This window comes from Diceros bicornis, chromosome 28, assembly GCF_020826845.1.
Source record: "Diceros bicornis minor isolate mBicDic1 chromosome 28, mDicBic1.mat.cur, whole genome shotgun sequence".
Taxonomy (NCBI): domain Eukaryota; kingdom Metazoa; phylum Chordata; class Mammalia; order Perissodactyla; family Rhinocerotidae; genus Diceros; species Diceros bicornis.
This window is the reverse complement of record NC_080767.1, coordinates 34,967,500-34,988,505: the sequence shown is the minus strand read 5'-3', so window position 1 is coordinate 34,988,505 and position 21,006 is coordinate 34,967,500. Positions and strand designations below refer to the sequence as shown.

At 40.5% G+C, this 21,006-nt stretch overlaps 1 protein-coding gene across 1 annotated transcript; it reads right to left on the bottom strand.

Moving 5' to 3' along the window:
* Positions 1–821: 821 nt before the first annotated feature.
* On the bottom strand, positions 822–20,823 carry ZBTB43 (zinc finger and BTB domain containing 43). Its single transcript, XM_058524062.1, has 3 exons — positions 20,731–20,823; positions 17,423–17,546; positions 822–6,194 (listed from the first exon to the last, which is right to left on the bottom strand). The coding sequence occupies exon 3, from the start codon at positions 6,169–6,171 to the stop codon at positions 4,768–4,770; it is 1,404 nt and encodes a 467-aa protein (XP_058380045.1). The 5' UTR covers positions 6,172–6,194; positions 17,423–17,546; positions 20,731–20,823; the 3' UTR covers positions 822–4,767.
* Positions 20,824–21,006: the final 183 nt, after the last annotated feature.

The following is a 21,006-nucleotide window of genomic DNA, read 5'->3' as shown; positions in this document are numbered from 1 at the left end:
AGAGACCCAACTAACGAGCATAGATAGAGGCATTACAGAGCAGGGGAAAAAACTACTTCCATGTGTTGTAGCCATAAAGTCCTGCACTTGAACTCCAGCTCCACCCCGCAGTCACTGCACCACCTTTGGTAACACATCTACCTTCTCTGAGTCACTGCAGGCTTGTGTGTGAAATGAGCATACCTCAGCATCAGCCCTGGCATGAAGCAGATGGCATACTCAGCTGGGGTGACGGACGAGTTTCATAAAGGGACTATTTACAAAGGGCATGGGCAGGGTTAAGGAACTCCTATGGGGACAGCAAAGCCCGCAAGGGCTGGTGATATAGGGAGTCAGGACGAATCCTCAGCTTGAAAGGGCACGGGGAAGGTGTGGTTACCAAACTGTGAAGTTGCCTGACAGGAGCTGTGGTCCTTGGCAGAGGAGCCCAGCCACTGTCAACCTCCCTTGGCAGGAAGGAGCCCGGGGAGCAAATTCCCCGACTTCTCTCTCCTCATCTGCCAAGCTCCTTCTAGCGTCTCTGGTAAATCCTGAACAGAAGCCAGAAGGACAGGTCCACAGAGGCCAGGGTCCAGAGCAAGCACAGGGTGGGAATGGGATCTGGAGGAGCAAACAGAGAATACCCAGTTCACCTAAACAAACACCTGATGGAGCTGGTGGGGGTTAAAATGAGATCATCATCTATGCCCGGCACAGCAAAGGGTCACTCACTACCCACTGGATCAGATTCTCTATTTGTCATTTACTTATCAAAAGGCCACAAAATAACTTTTATTCTCAGGTGGTAAAAGGCAGAATGAAAACAAAGACATGTGGTCATACCCTCAGAGTGAAAAACAAAACTTTTACAAAGTTGACAGATAACATTTATTAAAACATGTCATACAAAAGGGCATGGTCTCTTCTATAAGAAGAAAATATTAAACAGTAACATTCAATTAAGTAAAACCATGCTGTACACTGAAGACAGCAATATATAAAGACAAAACTATTCAACTTTCGCAACACAGGCATAACATTTCACAAAATATCAATAAGATATGCACCTAATGATAATCTGTTTATCATCAAATGGTTTTGTGGTGTAAGAGTCACCTGACTTGCATAAATAAAGTAATTTTCTGGAAGAAACATCGGGAACCTCATAAAAGGAAAGAAGGCAGCAGCAACTGACATTATGACACAGGCTTCAAGCAACACTAAAAAAAAAAGTCACATTTGCAAAATGTGTTCCAGCATCTTCCCATGGGGCACTATCAGTAGAGATCTGAAATAAGAAATATGTACCTTTAAATATATAACTAGCAAAGAAAAAACCCAAACAAACAAACCCTGGTTTCACTGAACAAAGTTAGTCACCCATGAAAGCAATTAAATCACAAAATTAGTGTGGCACAGATGCGGGCTGTGGGGTAGCATGTTGCTTGGTTTCTAGCATTCCTAAATTATCAGAGACCTTATAAAAGCAAACACCTGGATTTGGTGTGATGGCGTCCTCTCCAGCCTCACCCAGGAGGCGCAGCCACTCTCTTTCCAGAGAAAGCACAGCTGTGCTTCTGCCTGCCTCCACGTCCGAAGCAGCTTGGGGCTGTGCGTGCCTCCGCAGGAAGGAGTCCCCGGGACTAAGCAGCTTTCCCAAATAGCTAGAAGTCAGCTTAGGGTCAGTTTAGTCTGCAAATGCCCACTAGAATGGAGGAGACCCTTTGGGGCAGACTCTTTGAAAGTAGTGGCCAAAAGAAGGGACTGGAGCAAAGTGAGATCTAGAAATCAGAATCAACAGGCTGGGGCCCAGAAGCGCATGAGGGTGACCCTCAACCCTCGAGGAAAGGCTACCGCAGTCCTTCCTTAGTTAGCCAGTGATATGTCTTTACCAAGTGGATTATTGTCATGTGTATATCTAAAATTAAAGGCATAGTATAGGTACTAATATTAAATACCACTGGTGGTGCCTTGAAGCCCTTTCCCACTGGGATTAGAGAAAAACCACAGTTAAGACTCAGAGTGAGCGACAAATACCTTGGTTGTAGGCCATTGACACGATCCCTGAAAGACTGTTTGGAAAATGTTACCCACAACTATCCAAACTCATTTGGAAGGATAAAGATTTTCTAAAGCTGTACTGAGGCTAAGGAGAGAGACGATCCAACCCAGGATGGGCAGGAAAAAAAGGTAGTAATGATCTCCTAATCCTAAAAAGCAGAGTTTATAAAAATTCACTTTTAATATCCAAACTAAGGCAATCCCCTTCCCCTGCCTCTCTGAACACGGCCAGCATTTCAGATGCCCAACCATCTCACAGGGTCTGGTTCACCCAATTAGCAACCCTAATTTTTAGGGAAACCCCAACTATCACAAAAAACAACAGCAGATGTGAGGAACTTATACTTTAAATTCTACATTTAGTAGCTGATGTACATGTAAGAATTCCCATAAAAGATACACCTCTCTTCACAACACATTAAATAAGTCCCAGCACAACTGACTGCTTCCAAAACTACCACCCAAGGGCTGCCCACCACTCCTGGCTGAACAAGAGCTCTTCATCGTTACTCATGACAAGGGTGCCGTGTTGATTTCAGCCTAACTGAAGGACCATGATTTTTCCAGAATACTTTTATTTTACCTCTCAGACTTCCCAAACATCCTAACGCTTATTTGAATATAATCTTTAATGGGAAACAGCACATCAAACTTTCCAAACAGGCAGAAAATGGTGTGCTAATACATGGGAGAGAGAGATCAGCTTTTGGCAGAACAAAACGGCTTCACTGCGTTAGTACTGAAATTAGTTGGAATAATAAAACAACTTCTCCTCACACATAATGGCAAGGATCATACCTAAAACCCACTGGCTTCTACCATGAGGAAAAGAGAAGAAGCAATGGAGCTTGCCTGTACAGTCACCTCTCTACACTTCCGTCAGGTACACAGAGAAAGGACTGCTAACTGGTGAAGATTCAACACTAAGAGAAGAGGATATTAACGTGGCAAACAACCAAGAGGTAATATCTAGTTTCTAGGTTAAAAAAATCAATATATATATATTTATAATAAAGTTTTAAATACAAAGTGCTTTTTATATATCAAGAATGATACAGTGTTAATGAACAGATCCCTGTTTTGTAATCTTGATTATAAGAGTTAACTGGTAAATAAGTACTTTCTTTCCCCTTTCCAGACAACGTTCAACAAGCAAACGCCTTGGTGGTTGGAGCTTGAGGATCAGAGGCCATTGCCAGCAATGTCTATCACATTAGAGCAAAGCCAAACTTTTAAAACAAAATTTCACCCCAAATCCAAGAAGAGTTATTTTTATTTTAAAGAAAAAAAGTTTCCATGTGGAAGTAACAGACCAGTAAGTTTATGGAAAAGTTGACATAGTACTAGCACCCTGATCTACCCTGGTGATACCTTCAGGTATATTACACAGCCTACAAGCATCCTGAATATATGCTTCCTTTTTAACCTAAAACATCTGATCCGCAGAAAAGGTCTCAGAATAGCTGCTTTTCTTGTTGTTTTTTGGTAGGTATAGCTAAGTGGACTTGTAAATTTATGCAGCTTTATCTATAATTTGGGAGCATGAATCTGTAGACTACTTTCTAAAATTAGGACTCCTTCTTTCCCCCTTTGAAAACACATTCCAGCACTCCTAAAGAACTGGCAGTATCAGCTCAGGGTACCCCTCTAAGAGTATCTCCCCCACCAGTGTATTTTCAAGACTCCTCTCTTCTTGGCCAGTTGTTTTTTTTCCCCCCTAAGTATAACCTGCCACTCAAAATTCTGCTACTCGGCAAGTATCACTGTAGCACTCTACTAACTCCTGAAAGTCCATGGGTAACTTTCAGCCGTGACTTTTGGCTCCTTCCCAATAACTGTGGTCTCTTTGGGAAGCACCATAATCTGTGAGAGAAACGCCTGGAGCAGTCAATGGTACCGAGGTCAGAGTCAAAGCAAATCCCATTGTGTGGATGCTACAATTCAGCAAACAGGATTTGGGACAGCAAACCAATTAGAAATACCTATCTCTGGCACTCTAGAGAATTACAATTAGATACAACTGCTCAAATTAAATGTTAGTACTAAAATATAAAACTTTGCCTTATCAAGAGTCTGAAATACATTGTGACAGCGGCATCTTACAGAAATTGAAGCTTGTACCATGTTATTTGTTTCATACTTAGAATGTCATCCTCTTAGTATTTCCGTAGTTTTAATTAAAATACCATTTAGAAAGAATAAAACCAGACGAGAGCTGTTAATCAATTTCTCATCCTAGGAATCACATTATTTGTAGCTTTTACCTAAGTAGCATTTCATTCAGTGAAGCAGCTACCAAAACAAACCCACATTACCTAAGTATCTATAGTAAGAGCAAAATGAAATTCCAACATGACCTTGTAATATGAGTGATCAAAAACTGCTGCCACCTGACATGGAACTGGGGGGCTGGAGTCCAGTTCCCACTGCAGGTGTCTCTATCAGCAAGTCCACCTGCCTCAATCACATGGGCCTCAAGGTTTACCTTGCCAGCTGGGAGGTGGGTTAACCTACCCCCTTCACCCCCTCCAGGCCTGGACTAGAACATACAAATCTGAGGAATTAGACTTTTTAATTGGCCTACTTAGAGCTGGTCTTTCAGAAATATCTTCCTTTTTTTTTTAAGCTTCTCTCATAATAGCAAGTAGCACGCATCATCTGTGCCCAGATTTGCATAATTACCATAGTTTATTTTTGAGCCTGCCACTCAAGGGCCAGATCCTATTTTTAGTTAGCCTCAGTCGTATTCTGCTCAGCCTTTGCAGCTTCATAGGACTTGGTACAAGAAGTCACATGCCTGTGGAAACTGTCCCTCCACATAAATCTCTTTGCACAGATATTACACTCATACGGCTTTATGCCTGTGTGAATTTTCATGTGGCCCACGAGATGATGCTTCATTTTGAATTTCTTACCACAGACACCACAGCCATAAGGCCGAAGACCAAGGTGCATGCTCATGTGTCGATCTCTCTGACTCTTGTGAGTGAAACTTTTCCCACACTGACAAGGATACAGCTTGTCGGTGGCTGAGAATCCTAAGTGGGAAGCTTCTTCTTTAATCCCTGCTACCATTTCAATATTCTCACTGTAGCCTGCTGCTAGGGCAGCCTCCTGTCTGTGCCCAATTAGATTCCCATCAGACCTCTCTCCAGAGAACTCTTCCATGGACGAGCCATAGAAATCCACCTGCTCATCATAATTGCCTTCATCAGCCTGTTCGTCAAACTCGGCTTCCACTTTTTTTTCCCCGATGTGAAAGTCTTCCTCTACTCCTGAAGGCTGGACTGAGTGCTCTGTCTGCATGGTATTGATGGACTCAGTGACCTGGTGCTCATCATAGGGTGCATGCACATCCATGCCCTCGCACGCCTGTTCAAAGCGCTCGGGCTTTACATGGATCCAGCGTTTGTGAGCCATTATGCTGGGCTTGCTGTACATGGGCCGCGTGTAGTGGAACTCAGCGCTGTCACTGGCCCCCTCCTCCCCATCCTGGCTTGCCATTTCAGTGCTGAGCCGGTCATGCTCTGTGGACGAGTTGCTGGGAAGGTACTCGTGCTCAGTGAGCTGAGATGACAGCTCGTCTTTGGTGCTCTCCTCTTCATTCTCTCCATCCCTCAGTTCTTGGGCTTTGGGGAAATCAGTATGGCCCCCAGAGCCCAGCTCAAAGCTCTCTACCAGGCCATTATAACTACTGCTGCTGGGAGACTGGTGGTCACTGCCATGATTTAGCTTCTGACAAAGGACCGTAGGGTTTCCCTCTAAAACCTCAGTGCATTTGTCTACCACATGCCACATCTGGAGGAAGCTTGCTGCTGTTAAATAACTAACAATTTCTGGAGCAGGCATTACTAGACGTCCAGTATAACTAGATAGGAGAATGTTCTCAAACACTCTGGGGTTCATTACATCAGGCAAAACAATCCTCCTGCTGTTTTTCAGGAGTACCTGGTCACAAAAGTAGGGTGAACTGGCAGCAAGAACAGCTTTGTGTGCCCGGAAAATGTGGCCTTGGACAACAATGGAGACATCACACAACTGTCCTTGCTGGCGCTGCTGGTTCAGTTTCTGCAGAATGGTGCTGGAAAAATCAGGAAATTCTACTCGAAAAGAGTTTGTTCCAGGCTCCATTTCATCACAAATCTTGTTCAGTGCTACAAGAGAAAGAAAAATTAGTACTAATTCCAGCCCAAAAGGAAACATTGATCACTAAGAAAACTAAGACAAGTTCCATAGTTCTGTAAAGTCTCCTTGCCCGTGGGCACCAGTGGGTGGAGCATTCATTCCCCAGAGCAAGGCTTGCAGGTGTGTGAGTGTGCCAAAGCAGGAACCACCCACCACTCTTCACGGTATTAAGTCTTGATTTTGCCCCTGTCTGTGACAGACAGAATAGAATCCACAGAGATATTTGTAAGCTATACAAATCCCCTAAATATAACAAAGTAAATATTTCTAGTCAAAACAAACATGATACCTGTCAAAATGACAGAATTTTTAGGAGGCCTCAGATTCAACCCACATTTGCCAAGCTGGGGTGAGAAAGTAAGTGAGGATGGAATCGTGGGAAGAAGGAAAAATATACGTAAAGGCTCTGAGGCAGGAATGAACTCAGCAACTGCAGAAAACTGACAGGAGACACCAGGGTAGAATCCAGTGAGGGGGCCAAGGGGCTGAAGTGGCAGGGCCAAAACAATCATGCCTTTGGTCCTTCAGCACCACAGGGCAAACTCACTAAAGCCCCAAATAACATGGGTTTCTCTAAGTTGCTGTTAGAATTTTAGCCCTTTAAGAGCTTCTGATAATGTGAAGCAGAATGATCGGTAAGGTAAAGTATTCCTTCTATTTGGTGGTCTCCAAATTCTTTAAAAAGTTATACACCAAAGAGGATAGTAAATATTGTCCCTGTTACTGAATGAACTCAATCTGAAGATAAAGTTATAACAAAGAATAAGGGATTACCTGTGTTGTTACTGTAAATATACATTTTGGGGTATGTCAAGCATTAGAGACGATACCTAACAATAGCAATCAACAAGATGAACTCTGCTGAAGATCCTGCTCACGCCCCGTAATTCCACAGTAAATTAAAACAAACCAGAAAACCCAACAGATTTATAGGTGCTATCTGTCACCTGGCTCTAAGACTGTATCCAAACATTGCTAACTGCCAGGTTTTCTAAGTATGAGATAAAAGAATCAGACAACCCAAACAAAGATATCAAACAAAGTTATCTTTGAGAGAGAGAGGGAGAGATGCCAAGAGAAGAAACTAACCTTTCTTGAGTTAATTACCATATACTAGGGACTGCATATTATTATATTTTTGGTTTACAACTCCTCTTTTTTCCTTGTATGATTTAAAAGGCAAATGAATAAAACAACAATTATAAATCTATGTTAATAAACACACAATATATAAGATGTAATCTGTAACAATAACAATATGAAGGGAGAGAGATGGAGATGTATAGGAGCAGAGTATTTGTATACTATTGAAACTAAGTTTCAATTAGTCAAACTAGGTTGTTACAAGTTTAAGATGTTAATTGTAAACCTCAAGAGAACTACTAGAAAGTCAGGGAAGACTTCAAGACAAAAAACATACAAGATATAGAGAAAACAGCTAAATGGTAGAAGTAAATCCTTCCTTATCAGTAAATACTTTAAATGTAAATGGATTAAACTCTCACTAAAAGGCAGACTGGATTAAAAAACATGATTTATCTATATGTTGTCTATAAGAGACTCACTTTAGATATAAAAGCACAAAGAGATGAGAGAAAGTAAAATGATGGAAAAAGATATTCCATGCAAATATTAACTAAAAGAGAGCTGGGATGGCTATATTATTATCAGACAAAATAGATTTTTAAGTCAAAAAGGTTACAAGAACAAAGAAGGACATAAAATATTGATAAAGGGTCCAATCTATCGAGCAGATATAACAATTATAAAACATATGTGCACCTAACAAGAGAAATACATATGAAGCAAAAATGAACAGAATTGAAGAGAGAGACAAATCTACAATAAAATGTGGAGACTTCAATACTTCACTTTCAATCACGGATAGAAAAACCAGACAGAAGATCTATGTAAGGAAACAGAGGACTTGAATAACATTATAAATCAATTATTATACTTAAAAGACATACAGAACGCCATCAAAAAGGAATGACGTTCTGATACATGCTTACTACATGGATGAACACTGAAAACACTATGCTAAAACATCATGCTAAACATTAACTTAAATAAACCAGACACAAAAGGACAAATGTTTTATAATCACAAAAGGACAAACGTTGTATAATTCCACTTATGTGAAATACCTAGAAGAGGCAAATTCAGAGACAGAAAGTAGATTAGAGGTTATAAGGGGCTCAGAGTAATGAGGAATGGGAGTTATTGCTTAATGAGCAGAATGTTTCCGTTTGGGGTGATGAAAAATTCTGGAAACAGAAAATGGTGCTGGTTGCACAACACTGTGACTGTAATTAACGCCACTAAACTGTACACTTGAAAATGGTTAAAGCGGCACACTGAATGATATATATATATATATATTACCACATATTAAAAAAAAACTGGAAAAAAAGTCATGTAACTTCATTTTTAACTGTGTAAAGGTGGTAATAGTCCATGTAATTTAATAAGTATCTGACTTCCGCCCTTAACTTTGGGCAAGTGTGGCATTTCTACACATTCCCTGACCTTAGTAACATGCAAAGCCTGAACATCTCCTACAGGTTTTCCTGCTACATAAGCAATATTTACAAACTCACAGCCAGCTGTGACCTATATTAATAGCATAGTTGCTGTTTCAATTGTTTAAAAGACTTTCATAGATGTAATTAACTCACTAAAAAAAAAAACATAAAAAAACCCCACAACATAAAACACTATATGCAAGGTACTGTGGGGGATTTCTAAGATGATAAAGGAATGTCACTGTCCAGAGTTTTTTAATCTGCTAGGGGAGACAAAAAAACATGCATACAACCCTTTTATTCAAGGCAAAGCCTGATAAAAGCACCACAAGAAATTACAAATCCAGGAGGAATTCAGAGGAGGGGACCAGGTATACCCTACAGTTAAATATCCCGTCACTAGAAATTTGGGTGTCACCAGGGTAAGAGGAAGCCTTAAGAATAGCATATAATTCCTTCCATCCACATTTTAACCAAAATAATCTAAGAAATATGGAAAAAGCGGCCTTAGTCCCAGAAAGGAGGGATCAAAGTTATCTATATGCCACAAACTTTAATTAAGGATATAGTGAAGATCGGGCCAGACTAAAGGGAGACATTGCCCCTGCAACTCCACCTGCTATACCAAGCAATCCTGGTACAGTAGCAGCAATGCTGACAGAGGACCACAAATTTGGAAGGCCTATAGCTAAAAAGTCCTGCAGACTGACAACATTCAGAGGTGGCTGCATAGGGATACCAAAGGATGCATATTGCCTCAGCAGAAATCTTTTAAAAACTTAACAGGAAAGAGTGGGCTCATTAGTAGCCCAAGAAAGAAGCAAAGACATAGCCAACTGGGCCAAAGAGACAAAAGGAGGCCCCTGGCATCACAATTTCACCAACACAGAAGGAAGTGCACAGAGCTCGAGCTCTCCTCACAGTGCCTAAGATCTAGCCTCCCGCCCCAGTCACTCCACTCAAGCTAACCCCTGTTGTCAATATGGTTCAGCCCATCCTCCAGCTCAAGAGTTGAGCGTTGATTCTAACAGCATGCAGGTGTATGGTGAAGGCCCCAAAAGCAATCCACCCACAAAGCGGGAAAATTTGGGACTCAAACAGAATGTTTACCTCTAAAGAGTTAATAAACAGAATAAAACCATTTATTACAGAATAAAACTGTATTCAGTACAGTTTTATTTGTTTACAGAATAAAACTACTGGTTTTTATTTTATTGGTTTTATTCTGTAAACAAATGCGTCTGTAAATAGATTCTACAACAACAAAGAAGAAGAAAATAGCAAGGGATAGATGAAGAGTACAGTTTAGATAGCATTTTTAAACTGTTTTCCACAAACTTATGAAAACATGGTCTCTATGAATAAACTATAAGGAAGATAAGACAAAATAGCATAATGATATGAAAAAAAGAGCTGACAATTAAAGACAAGATGTAAGGAAACTAATAAATTTAAATAGGCAATAAGGAGCAGAACTGCAACTGCAGAAAACGGAACCAATGATGTGGAAGCCACTTTGGGGGAACTTTATTATTAGAATGCAAGAGGAGAATAAAACCACGAAAACAGCAAGAGAAGATAATAGAACAGGAGAACAGAGAACAGAGATCCAATGTATGGCTAATTAGTGTCCTTGAGAGAAAGAACAAAACGAATGGAGCAGAAGGAATATCAAATAAAAATTTTAATAGAAGAAAACTCCCCTGCACAGAAAACTTTGAGTATTCAGAAGAGTCTTGCCCCAGCAGTGGGGACAAATTAGCCCCACACAAACTGCAGTTCTGGTCCTGTTAAACAAAGCTTAAAAACAAGTCTCAAAAGGATCAAACTATTTCCATGTAACTTAATTGTGTTCCAGAAGAAAGCTGGAATATATTTACATAATACAAAAATATCCAGAACCCAAAAAGGTAAAATTCATGACTAGCATCCAATTAAAAAATCACCAGGCATGCAAAGAAGCAGGAAAATATAACCTATAACAAGGAGAGAGAGAGAGAAAAATCAATCAATAGAAACAGATAAAGAAATGACAAATTTATACAATTGGTAGAAAATTCTATATTCTGTATGTTCAAGAAAATAGAGGAAAATTAAGCATATATGGTAGACAGGTAAGCTATATAAAAAGACCAAAATCGAACTTCTACAGACTCAATCAAACACACACTAGATGGGAGTAACAAAATACTGCAAAAGAAAAGATTAGTGAACTTGAAAACATAGCAATAGAAACAACCCAAAATAAAACAGAGAGAAAAAACACACACTGCCCCCCCGCCAAGGGAAGGGGGAACAGAACATCAGCGAGCTGTGGGACTACTTCAAGGTGCCTAGTTGGGAGTCCCTGAAGGAGGGGAGAGGGAGGTGTATAAAGGCTGAAATTTATTTCAAGAAATAATAGCCAAAATTGTTCCAAATTTGATGAAGATGATACTCACAGATCCAAGAAGCTCAATAAACCCCAAGCACAAGAAGCATGAAGAAAACTACACCAAGGTACATCATAATCCAATCACTTAACACCAGCAATGAAGGGCAGGCCCTGTGGCTTAGTGGTTAAGTGTGTGCACTCCGCTGCTGGCGGCCCGGGTTCGGATCCCAGGTGCGCACTGACGCGCCGGTTCTCCGGCCATGCTGACACCGCGTCCCAAATACAGCAACTAGAAGGATGTGCAACTATGACATACAACTATGTACTGGGGCTTTGGGGGAAAAATAAATAAATAAATAAAATTATAAAAAAAAAAAAAAAAAACAACAAAAACCAGCAATGAAGAGAAAATCTTAAAAGCAGCCAGAGAAAAAAGATCCATTGTGTACAGAGGACCAATGGACACAACGTTTCTTCTTGTCAGAAACAAAGTCAGTCAGGAGACAGGAGACAATTCAAGACAGAAGACATTTTTAATGTACTGAAAAAAAAAAAACCTGTGCACCTAGAATTCTATATCCAATCAGAATATCTTTCGAAATGAAGGCAAAATACTTCTTCAGACATAGAAAAGCTGATAGAATTCATCACCAAAAAGGTCAAAAGTAAAAAGAACAGGTACATGAAAACAAAAATAAGTCAAGCAAAACTATTACTATCAAAGCAAAATTCAATGTAAAAAGCATCAAATGGGATGAAAGTTTACTAATTGATGAATTCTATAATTCACAATGAGGGTTACTTTGTGAATTTTTATGTGTAAAGGTAGTATAGTCTTCAAAAAACAAAACAACAGTGAGAGAAACATAATTGTAGTAAAAAATCTAAGTATCTTTTAATCCTTAATAAATCGAGTAGGCAAAGGATAACTAGGATCTAGAGGTTCAGATGGTGTCATTAATAACGATAATTTAACTGAAACATACAACCTCTGTATCCTACAAATAACACATCTTCTTGTTCAGTTTCCATAGGATATTTACAAAAACAATCATATAAGTAGCCACAGAGAGCATCAATAAATTTCTCAAAGCAGAAATGCATACATAGAGCATATTTGATTACGTGATTATACAATGTAATAAATCTAGAAATACTAAAGATAAACTTTAAAAAGCTCAAACATTCAATAATTAAACAAAATTCTTTTTTTTAATAATTTTATTTATTTATTTTTCCCCCAAAGCCCTAGTAGATAGTTGCATGTCATAGCTGCGCATCCTTCTAGCTGCTGTACGTGGAACGTGGCCTCAGCATGGCCGGAGAAGCGGCGCGGCGGCGCACACCCGGGACCCGAACCCAGGCCACCAGCAGCGGAGCGCGCACACACAACCGCCAAGCCACAGGGCTGGCCCTAAACAAAATTCTTAATTCTTAAAACAATGAAGAAATTAAAACTGCAATGTCAAATTCACAAAGTTAGGAATAAGAAATGGAATACAATCACATTACAGAAACTTTTAAAAATAGAAGACAATTACCACTAATAAATTTTTATTTGTTTGTTTGTTCTTTTTGAGGAAGACTGGCCCTGCGCTAACATCTGCTGCCAATCTTCCTCTTTTTTCTTTTTTCTCCCCAAAGCCCCAGTACATAGCTGTGTATCATAGTTGTAGAGTTGTAGCTCTTCTATACAGGACGCCACCTCAGCGTGGCTTGATGAGTGGTGAGCAGGTCTGTGCCCAGGATCTGAACTGGTGAACCCCAGGCCGCTGAAGCGGAATGCGTAAACTTAACCACTATGCCACCAGGCCGGCCCCAACACACTAATAAATTTTAAAGTCTCACTGATAAAAAGTTCTATAGAAAAATGTAAATTGTCAGAACGGACCTGAGAAGAAAAAAATCTCTACAGATCAATAATTGTGGAGAAATTACAAAACAAGTACAAATTATTTCCAAAGGTACACCAGGCCTAAAATATTTTATGAGCAAATTCTGTATAATTAATTCCTATGCTATATAAACTGTTTCAGAGGGGGAAGAACGGGGAAAAGGAATAAGGGTAGGAAGAAACTTACTAATCATTTTTATATAAAACCCTAGTATCAAAACTGGACAACAAAGAAAAAACTATAAGCCTATCTCACTTATTAACAGAGAAAGAAAAATTATAAATCACATGGCATTCCAGTTTGTTTACTTTAATCTCTCGTGGGTTGAGTACACTGTGACTGTGATGCATGAAGAAATTGAGTTATTGGTCCCATCACACTGAGGGCAAGATCCTAGGCTATGATAAAATTCCCACCAGAAAGCCATCTCACAAGCTCTTTCTCAGCTCTCTTCCATTCAAGACCACTCCTAGTAACACAGATCATCACCTGTGCTTCCTTCTACCAGTGACAGAGAGTGATGGGAGATAAACCTGGGAAGGATGACTAAGACTATCCTGCTGAAAGATGAGTTTGAGCCTTAAAGGTAGGCACTGGGGGCAGCACCCAAAACTTCTGAGTGATATGCTGTGAAATACGTTCAGGAAGGATAACCTGCTGATGGACTTAAAGCAGCAACAAGTCTGAAGCAGAGGCTAATTATAAGATTTCAGCAAATATAGTCTAGGTTAGAGGTAATGAAAGTATCAGTGAGCGTGGAAAACAGAGGTAGAATTGATGGGATTAACTGAACTGGTAGGCAGGAAGATGCAAGAGTAGTGTAAGGTACAAACAACACCACCAAGAAAGTGAAAAGATAATCTACAACATGGGAGGAAACATATGCAAATCATAAAACTGGTAAGTGACCTGTCTCCAGAATATATAAAGAACTCTTAAAATTCAATAATAAAAAGACAATCCAATTGAAAAATGAGCAAAGGATTTGAATAGACATTTCTCCAAAGAAGATACACAAATGAGCACATAAAAAATGTTCAGTATCATTATTCATTAGGGAAACCCAAATCGAAACTACAATGAGATAACACTTCTCACCCACTCAGACAGCTATGATAAATAAGACAGATAATAACAGGTGTTGGCAAGGATATGGAAGGATTGGAATGCTTACACATTGCTGTTGGGAATGTAAAATCGTGTAGTCACTTGGGAAAACAGTTTGGCAGTTCCTCAAAAAGTTAAATATCGAGCTACCATGTAACCCAACAATTCTACTAGTAGGCATATACCCAAGAGAAATGAAAACATTTGATGTCCACAAAGAACTTACACATGAATGTCCATTACAGCATTATTCATAATAGCCAAAAAATGGAAACAACCCAAATATTCTCAATTGATGACTGGATACATAGAATGCAGTATAGCCATATAATGGAATATTATTCCATTTTATTATGTACTATGTGTGTATTATTGTATTATGCTATTCTTTTGGCAATAAAAAAGAAAGAAGTACTGATAGATGTGATAACATGGCTGAACCTTGAAAACATTATGCCAAGTGAAAGAACTTAAGACACAAAAGGCCACATCTTCTATGATTCCATCTATATGAAATGTCCAGAATAGGGAAATCCATAGACAAAAGTAAATCAGCAGCTGCCAGGAACTATGGGGAGAGGAAATGAAGAGTGACTGCTATTTTCTTTTTTTAGGGGGGATGAAAATTCTAAAATTGGATTGTAGTGATGGGTATCCAATCCATTGAATATACTAAAAAACTCTTAATTGTATATGAATTATGTCTCAATAAAGCTGTTTAAAAAATAGAGTAATGCAAGGTAAACTAGTTACCAATACCCACTGTGAAGTTTCCTGACTGGGTAACTAGGAAAATGTCACAATTAGCAGGAATAATAACAGCATCTACTATTTATTAAATGCGTGCATCGTACGAGAGTCTGTGCAAAGCACTTGGTGTATTTTACCTCATTTAATCCTCGTAACAATCCACTCAATAAGTACTTTTTATTCCTATTGTATAAATAGGAAATAAACAAAGAGGCTAAACTACTTGCCTAAGGTCATATAACTAGTAAGCAGTGAAGTTGGAATTTAAATTCAAAACTCTTGTTCAGGCCCTTTATAGCCTGAGAGATGAGACAGTATGGAAGGTAAAGGTGAATATTTGATTTTCACAAATAACTGAAATAATCTAAAACATACAATGCATTCATAAACTCTAGAGCAAATTATTCACCATCCTCAGACTTAATGAGGTACTGGCAATTTTATACATCACTTTGCACTAGTTTTTTAAAAAATTCCAACAGTTCTAAACCAAACACACCAAGCCCAGCTCACTCCCTCCATGGTTCATGGAGGCTATCTGGCTTTTTTTAAAGCAGAAGACGAAGCGCAAATATTGAAGAATCACTGAACTAGATTACCTCCAAGATCCCTTCCAACTTCGATGAGTTTAATAGTAGCCTGTATTTATTATTCAGCTGAAGAACTGTATGTCAAGTTTTATACACTATTTAAACACCAATTACGTATCCTAAAAACACAGATGACAGCAATATAACAGGGAAGCAGACCCACCAGCTACTTGTCTTGAAGCCCTCCAGAGATCTCTTAATCAGAGCATATGGTAATTTGCATGCTTACCGCGGCGAGCACATTTAAACAGTAAATATTACTTTAGTAAATCTAAAGACTGGCACAAATGTATAAAAATACCCATACCCCATGCCTACCAAAATTCTTTACATTAGTCAAATACTTTACAGTTCACCAAGCAGACTGAGTAAACTTGGGTCTTGTGATACCCCTGTGAAACCAGTAAGCAGTTAGCCATGGATGATTAGGTAGCTAGTAACTAAAGTTGTTCTTTTTTTTTTTTTTTGCAATTACTAATTATAGCTTTTAGTTGTTCACCCGCCCATTGTTAACTGTGCTGCTAAGGCAATATACTAACCGACTCCCACTAGGTTCCTATAGATAACATCTCCCTGGCTGGGTCACCATGGTAACATATGTTTGAGCTGCTTTTCAGGAATTAGGACCCCCTTGTCCAGTTCATGTGTGTTGAGACCACCAACTCATCAACTGGGCCTGCAGAGGTGCCCGATAAGTGACCTTTTGACGTCAAGAGGCTAAAAACTCCATCCTCAGATCATGCTAACGCCATCATGTTAGGAACACGGGTCGTATGAAGAGCCATGAAATTTGACTACGCTTGTGCAGATCATCAATTACCTCACCTCTTCTCATCTCCAATCATCTATCTCCACACTTCACATCTCCTTGTCCCCCTACCCCATAAATATCCAAGTCCTCATTTTCGAGGAGGTGGATCTAAGACTTGTTCTCTGGTTTCCTCACTTGGCTGCCTTGTGATTAAAATTCTCTCTCTGCTGCAATCTCGTTTCTGTGATTGGCTTTCTGGGAGAGCGGCAAAAACAAACCTGGTTCAGTAACACCTGTATCATCAGATTTATTTTATTTTATTATTATTATTTTCTTCCCCAATACCCCAGTACACAGTTGTATATTCTAGTTGTAGGTCCTTCTAATTCTTCTATGTGAGTAGCTGCCACAGCATGGCTACTGACAGACGAGCGGTGTGGTTCTGCACCTGGGAACCGAACCTGGGTCACAGAAGACGGCGCCGAACCTTAACCACTACGCCATCGGGGCTGGCTCAATCATACTTATTTTATTTTTATTTATTTATTTTTTTGTGAGGAAGATCAGCCCTGAGCTAACATCCATGCCAATCCTCCTCTTTTTGCTGAGGAAGACTGGCTCTGAGCTAACATCTATTGCCAATCCTCCTCCTGTTTTTCCCCCAAAGCCCCAGTAGATAGTTGCATGTCGTAGATGCACATCCTTCTAGTTGCCGTATATGGGACGTGGCCTCAGCATGGCCAGAGAGGCGGTGCATCAGTGCGTGCCCAGGATCCGAACCGGGGTCGCCAGCATTGGAGCGCGCGCACTTAACCGCTAAACCACGGGGCCGGCCCTCAATCATACTTATTTTAAAGATGAGTAAACTGAAACTCAGGAAGGTTAAAAGACTTGCCCAAGGTCACATATCTCAGAAATTGTATGTCAGGATTCAAATAGAACTGTAATTCCAAATCTAATATTTTTCTAAGCTAAAAAAAAGTCACTTAGCAGAAAAGTTTTCTCTGAAGTTAAATGCTCTAACAGTACAACAACGTATGGCAGCGAATGGCCTTAAAATGTGCAATATGTCTTCCCCAGAAGAGAAGTAAAAGAACTTTCTGGTCTACAGCCATTAAATACAATTACATTATTATTTTTGCTGAAAAAGAAACTATTTTAGTAATAATTCTAAAAATTGTACGTTTAGCAAGTTTATAGCTTACCTAATGCAAAGTCGTATTCCTGGGATAAAGTTTCTTATGCCATGGCCATCAAAATGCAGTATGAATGAATGAGGAACAGGAACCCATTTCTCAGTTTTGCTTCAAATTAAAATCACATTGACTTCTGAAAGGAAAAATTATGTTGAAAATGTAAGAGTTGTTAGTGCCATTCACTGTGTACATGTGCCTTGCTAATAAATACTATTTTTAAATAAACTTTTAATTTTCGAATAATTTTAGATTTACAGAAAAGTTGCCAAGAACGCCAAGAGTTCCCATATGCCCCTCACCCAGTTCCCTTTAATGTTAACACCTTACGTTATCATGGCACATCGGTCAATGCCTATGTAATTCTGCAGAATTAAAATATTCTTTGGAAAGTGTTTTCAGTCTCCAGACCACTGTCAATCAGCATCCCTATATTTTCTCCTAATTGGAACACTTTAGACAATTTAGTAAAACTTATTTTAGAATTTTTAAAAAACAAGCTACCTACTTGATGAAGTTTGATTCGTGTCTCCCTTTAAGTCACAGCTGAACATTTTATTTAAAACTTCAGGGCAAACATTCCACTGTGGTAAACCCTTTGAGATTCAAAAGAGAAAGTATTGTTCTGGCCACTAACTCCACACTTATCAGTCATCCTTCCATTACATTACAATAAAGCTGAGGAAATGTTTTTAACTGCACCCTCATATTCATTAGAATGCAGGATAATAAGCTCAAATCAAGAAAGCAGAAGGCAGAAAGAGTACTCACTTCATGAAAATTATTAACTAATACCAACAAAAGGAAACGTTTTTTTCCTGGATATGTTACAAATAAGACAAAAACCTCTTTCTAGTCTAACTGCAAATATAAATAAGGCAAAAAGGAAAAGTTCATGAAAATAATATAGAGCATATTCAATTGATTTTAAGAGGCACATTTTAAAATTTCTGAAAGCAGGACGTGATGGCCAGGTGGAAATTTTAATAGTTGTCACTGCCTGAGACAATGATAGGGCACTCCCGAGAGCCTCATCAACGTTTTTGATGGCACAAAGGCCAACACTGGGAAAAGTATGGACGCAACTCTGAACTGAAAAGTATTGAAAAGAGTAGGAATGTTAAGAAGTTTAATGAACACTTTAAACCAATCTATTTCACTTATTTTTTCTTTTTATATATACATTAGAATATTATTTAAAAATGCCTAAATAACTCTGAAAATGTTTTCAATAAGAATTTTTGAAAACCTAAATGATCATAAAGCATGTCATAGCTTAATTGGCAGTGTTTTCTCTTCCTTTGGTAGTACATAAAATAATCGATGGTACCTAGAATTCAACACGGTAGTAACTCAGCAGCTGTATAAGACGGCTTGATAAACTACCGTACAGGCAAATTGATAGCTTAAATGAGAACCTGAAACAAAGGCCTCCACTATCAGAAAACACACAAGAAATACTACATAATTTTGCGTTATAATAAAAGGGCTATTTTTCCAACCTGAAGAGTTTTTTTCACGTGAAAAGTAAATTCTTCCTCAAATTTCCTACTTATGCAGCAGATTCCTGCACTAAACCCAAGGACTACAGAAGGAGGAGAGCCGGGGCGGGAACCTGCAGCAAGTAGAAAACTTGAGGAAGATTTTAACCGAATTCTTTTAAACAAACTCCTTTACTAAAGACCTTGGCTGTGAAGAGAGCAGGCATCAATAAACGTAGGTGCAACTTAATGTTCCTAAAAGCTACGGAATCAATTTTTAAAATCACATTTTCAAAGAGCTTGTTAGTTCCAGGTGTTTCCAATGAGCAATTTTTTTTTGTATTGTGGTAACACATATTTAAAATTTACCATTTTACCCATTTTAAAGTGTACAATTAGTAGCATTAAGTACATTCACAATGTTGTGCAACTATCACCACTATCCATTTCCAGAACTTTTTCATCATTCCAAACTACAACAATGTATCCATTCAACAGTAACTCTCCACTCCCTCCTCCCCTCAGCCGCTGGTAAACCATATTCAACTTTCTGCCTCTATAAATTTGCCTATTTTAGATACCTCATATAAGTGGACTCATACAATATTTGTTCTTTTGTGTTTGGCTTATTTCTCTAGTGAGTACATTTGTAAAGCAAAGAATGAACCCCAAATTATTAGGTTTCTCTTAACCCACCTGTCCATATGACACAGTCTGAACTAAGCATCCAGCTCTCCCAGAAATTCTGCTACTGTTCCAGGAGCCCCAAGGGGCAGAGGATCTGACTGACCCTTTGCTAGCCTCTGGACAGGCCTGGTTAACAGCTGTAACTCAAAGAGCAGGCTCCTGAGAGCCCTGGAGACCATCCTGGGATAAGCCGATGGAACAAAGGGAAGTAGGGAGCTGTGCCGGAAAGAAAAGGCAAGGATTCATCAAGCTACTTTGGCCCAGAGATGGTCTCCTATCTACTTGCCAGGAGCTCCTACACCCTGACACTTAGGTTGAGAGACACCTGTCAGAGTTGAGGCCAGACTACAGTCTAGTCACTGAGAATGTCACCAGTGCAGGAAGCTTCACGGGGTCATGAGTCACCTTCCACGGCTCAGAGGTCCAGGCAGGCCTGCCCCGCCCCACCCAGACAAACCCAGTTAAGAGAGGCAGAAACAAGAAAGACGTAAAATTGGCAGAGAGAGAAACACAGATGGCCAAAGAACTGGACTGACCGGCAGGCCGTGAATGCGAGTAAGGACAGAAAGGGAAACACAGGGTCAGAAGACTACAGAAGCAAGGTGCAGACAGAAATAAACACAGGGCCCAGATCCTAAGAGAGACAAAGTGGAGAGAAATACAAAGTTGACAAGCGCGGAGTTGAGAGGCAAAAAAGGGCAGGTGACAACAGGTGACAGAGACAACAACAGAGAAAACAGAGGTAAACAGAGAGAGAATGAGCGAAGTCTGGGCGCAGCCGTTCTCCCGGCTCTGGCTCCAACCCGAGGCCGCCAAGCCCACCCGGCGCCCCCGAAAGGCCAGCGGACGGACGGGTGCGGGATCTCTAAGCGCGCTGGTCAGCCGAGGTCCGCCGCCGCGGGGTGACCTTGGGCAAGACGCTGCCTCGGGGGCCTTGGTGTCGCGGTACGCGCGTCGGGCTGGCTGGAGACCGCAGGAGTCGGGGTCGGGGCACCGGGACTCCAACTGCCCGCGCACGACTTAAGCATCCCGGTAGGCGGAATGGGCCCAGCGGGGCCGGCGGCGCGCGCGCCGGGACCTGCAGAGAAGCCCTTAAACCTCTCCGGCTTCCTTCCCTGCCTCCTCGCTACCGTTGTCCCGACTCCGCCGTACCTGCCAAGGCCTCCGCGCTCACACAGCCCGCCCGCGGGACACTTTCCACCGTAGCCGCCAGGCCCGTTCAAGCCGTCGCCGCCGCGACCGCCTCAGCCTGCGCTTCCCGCCCCCGGAAACGCTTCCCGGCCCCGCCCCCGAAACTGCCAGTGCTTCCGGGGGTGCGTCAGCGAGAGAAAGCGGTGTGCGCATGCGGACTCACGTTCTGGGCGGGGCGTCAGGAGAGCGAGCCGAGATAGCCGGCGCCTGCGCAGTGTCAACTGGAGCCGATAGATT

What these genes read in the sequence shown, in the direction of transcription:
- ZBTB43 (XM_058524062.1), bottom strand. Translation starts at nt 6,171, where the DNA reads ATGGAGCCTGGAACAAACTCTTTTCGAGTAGAATTTCCTGATTTTTCC.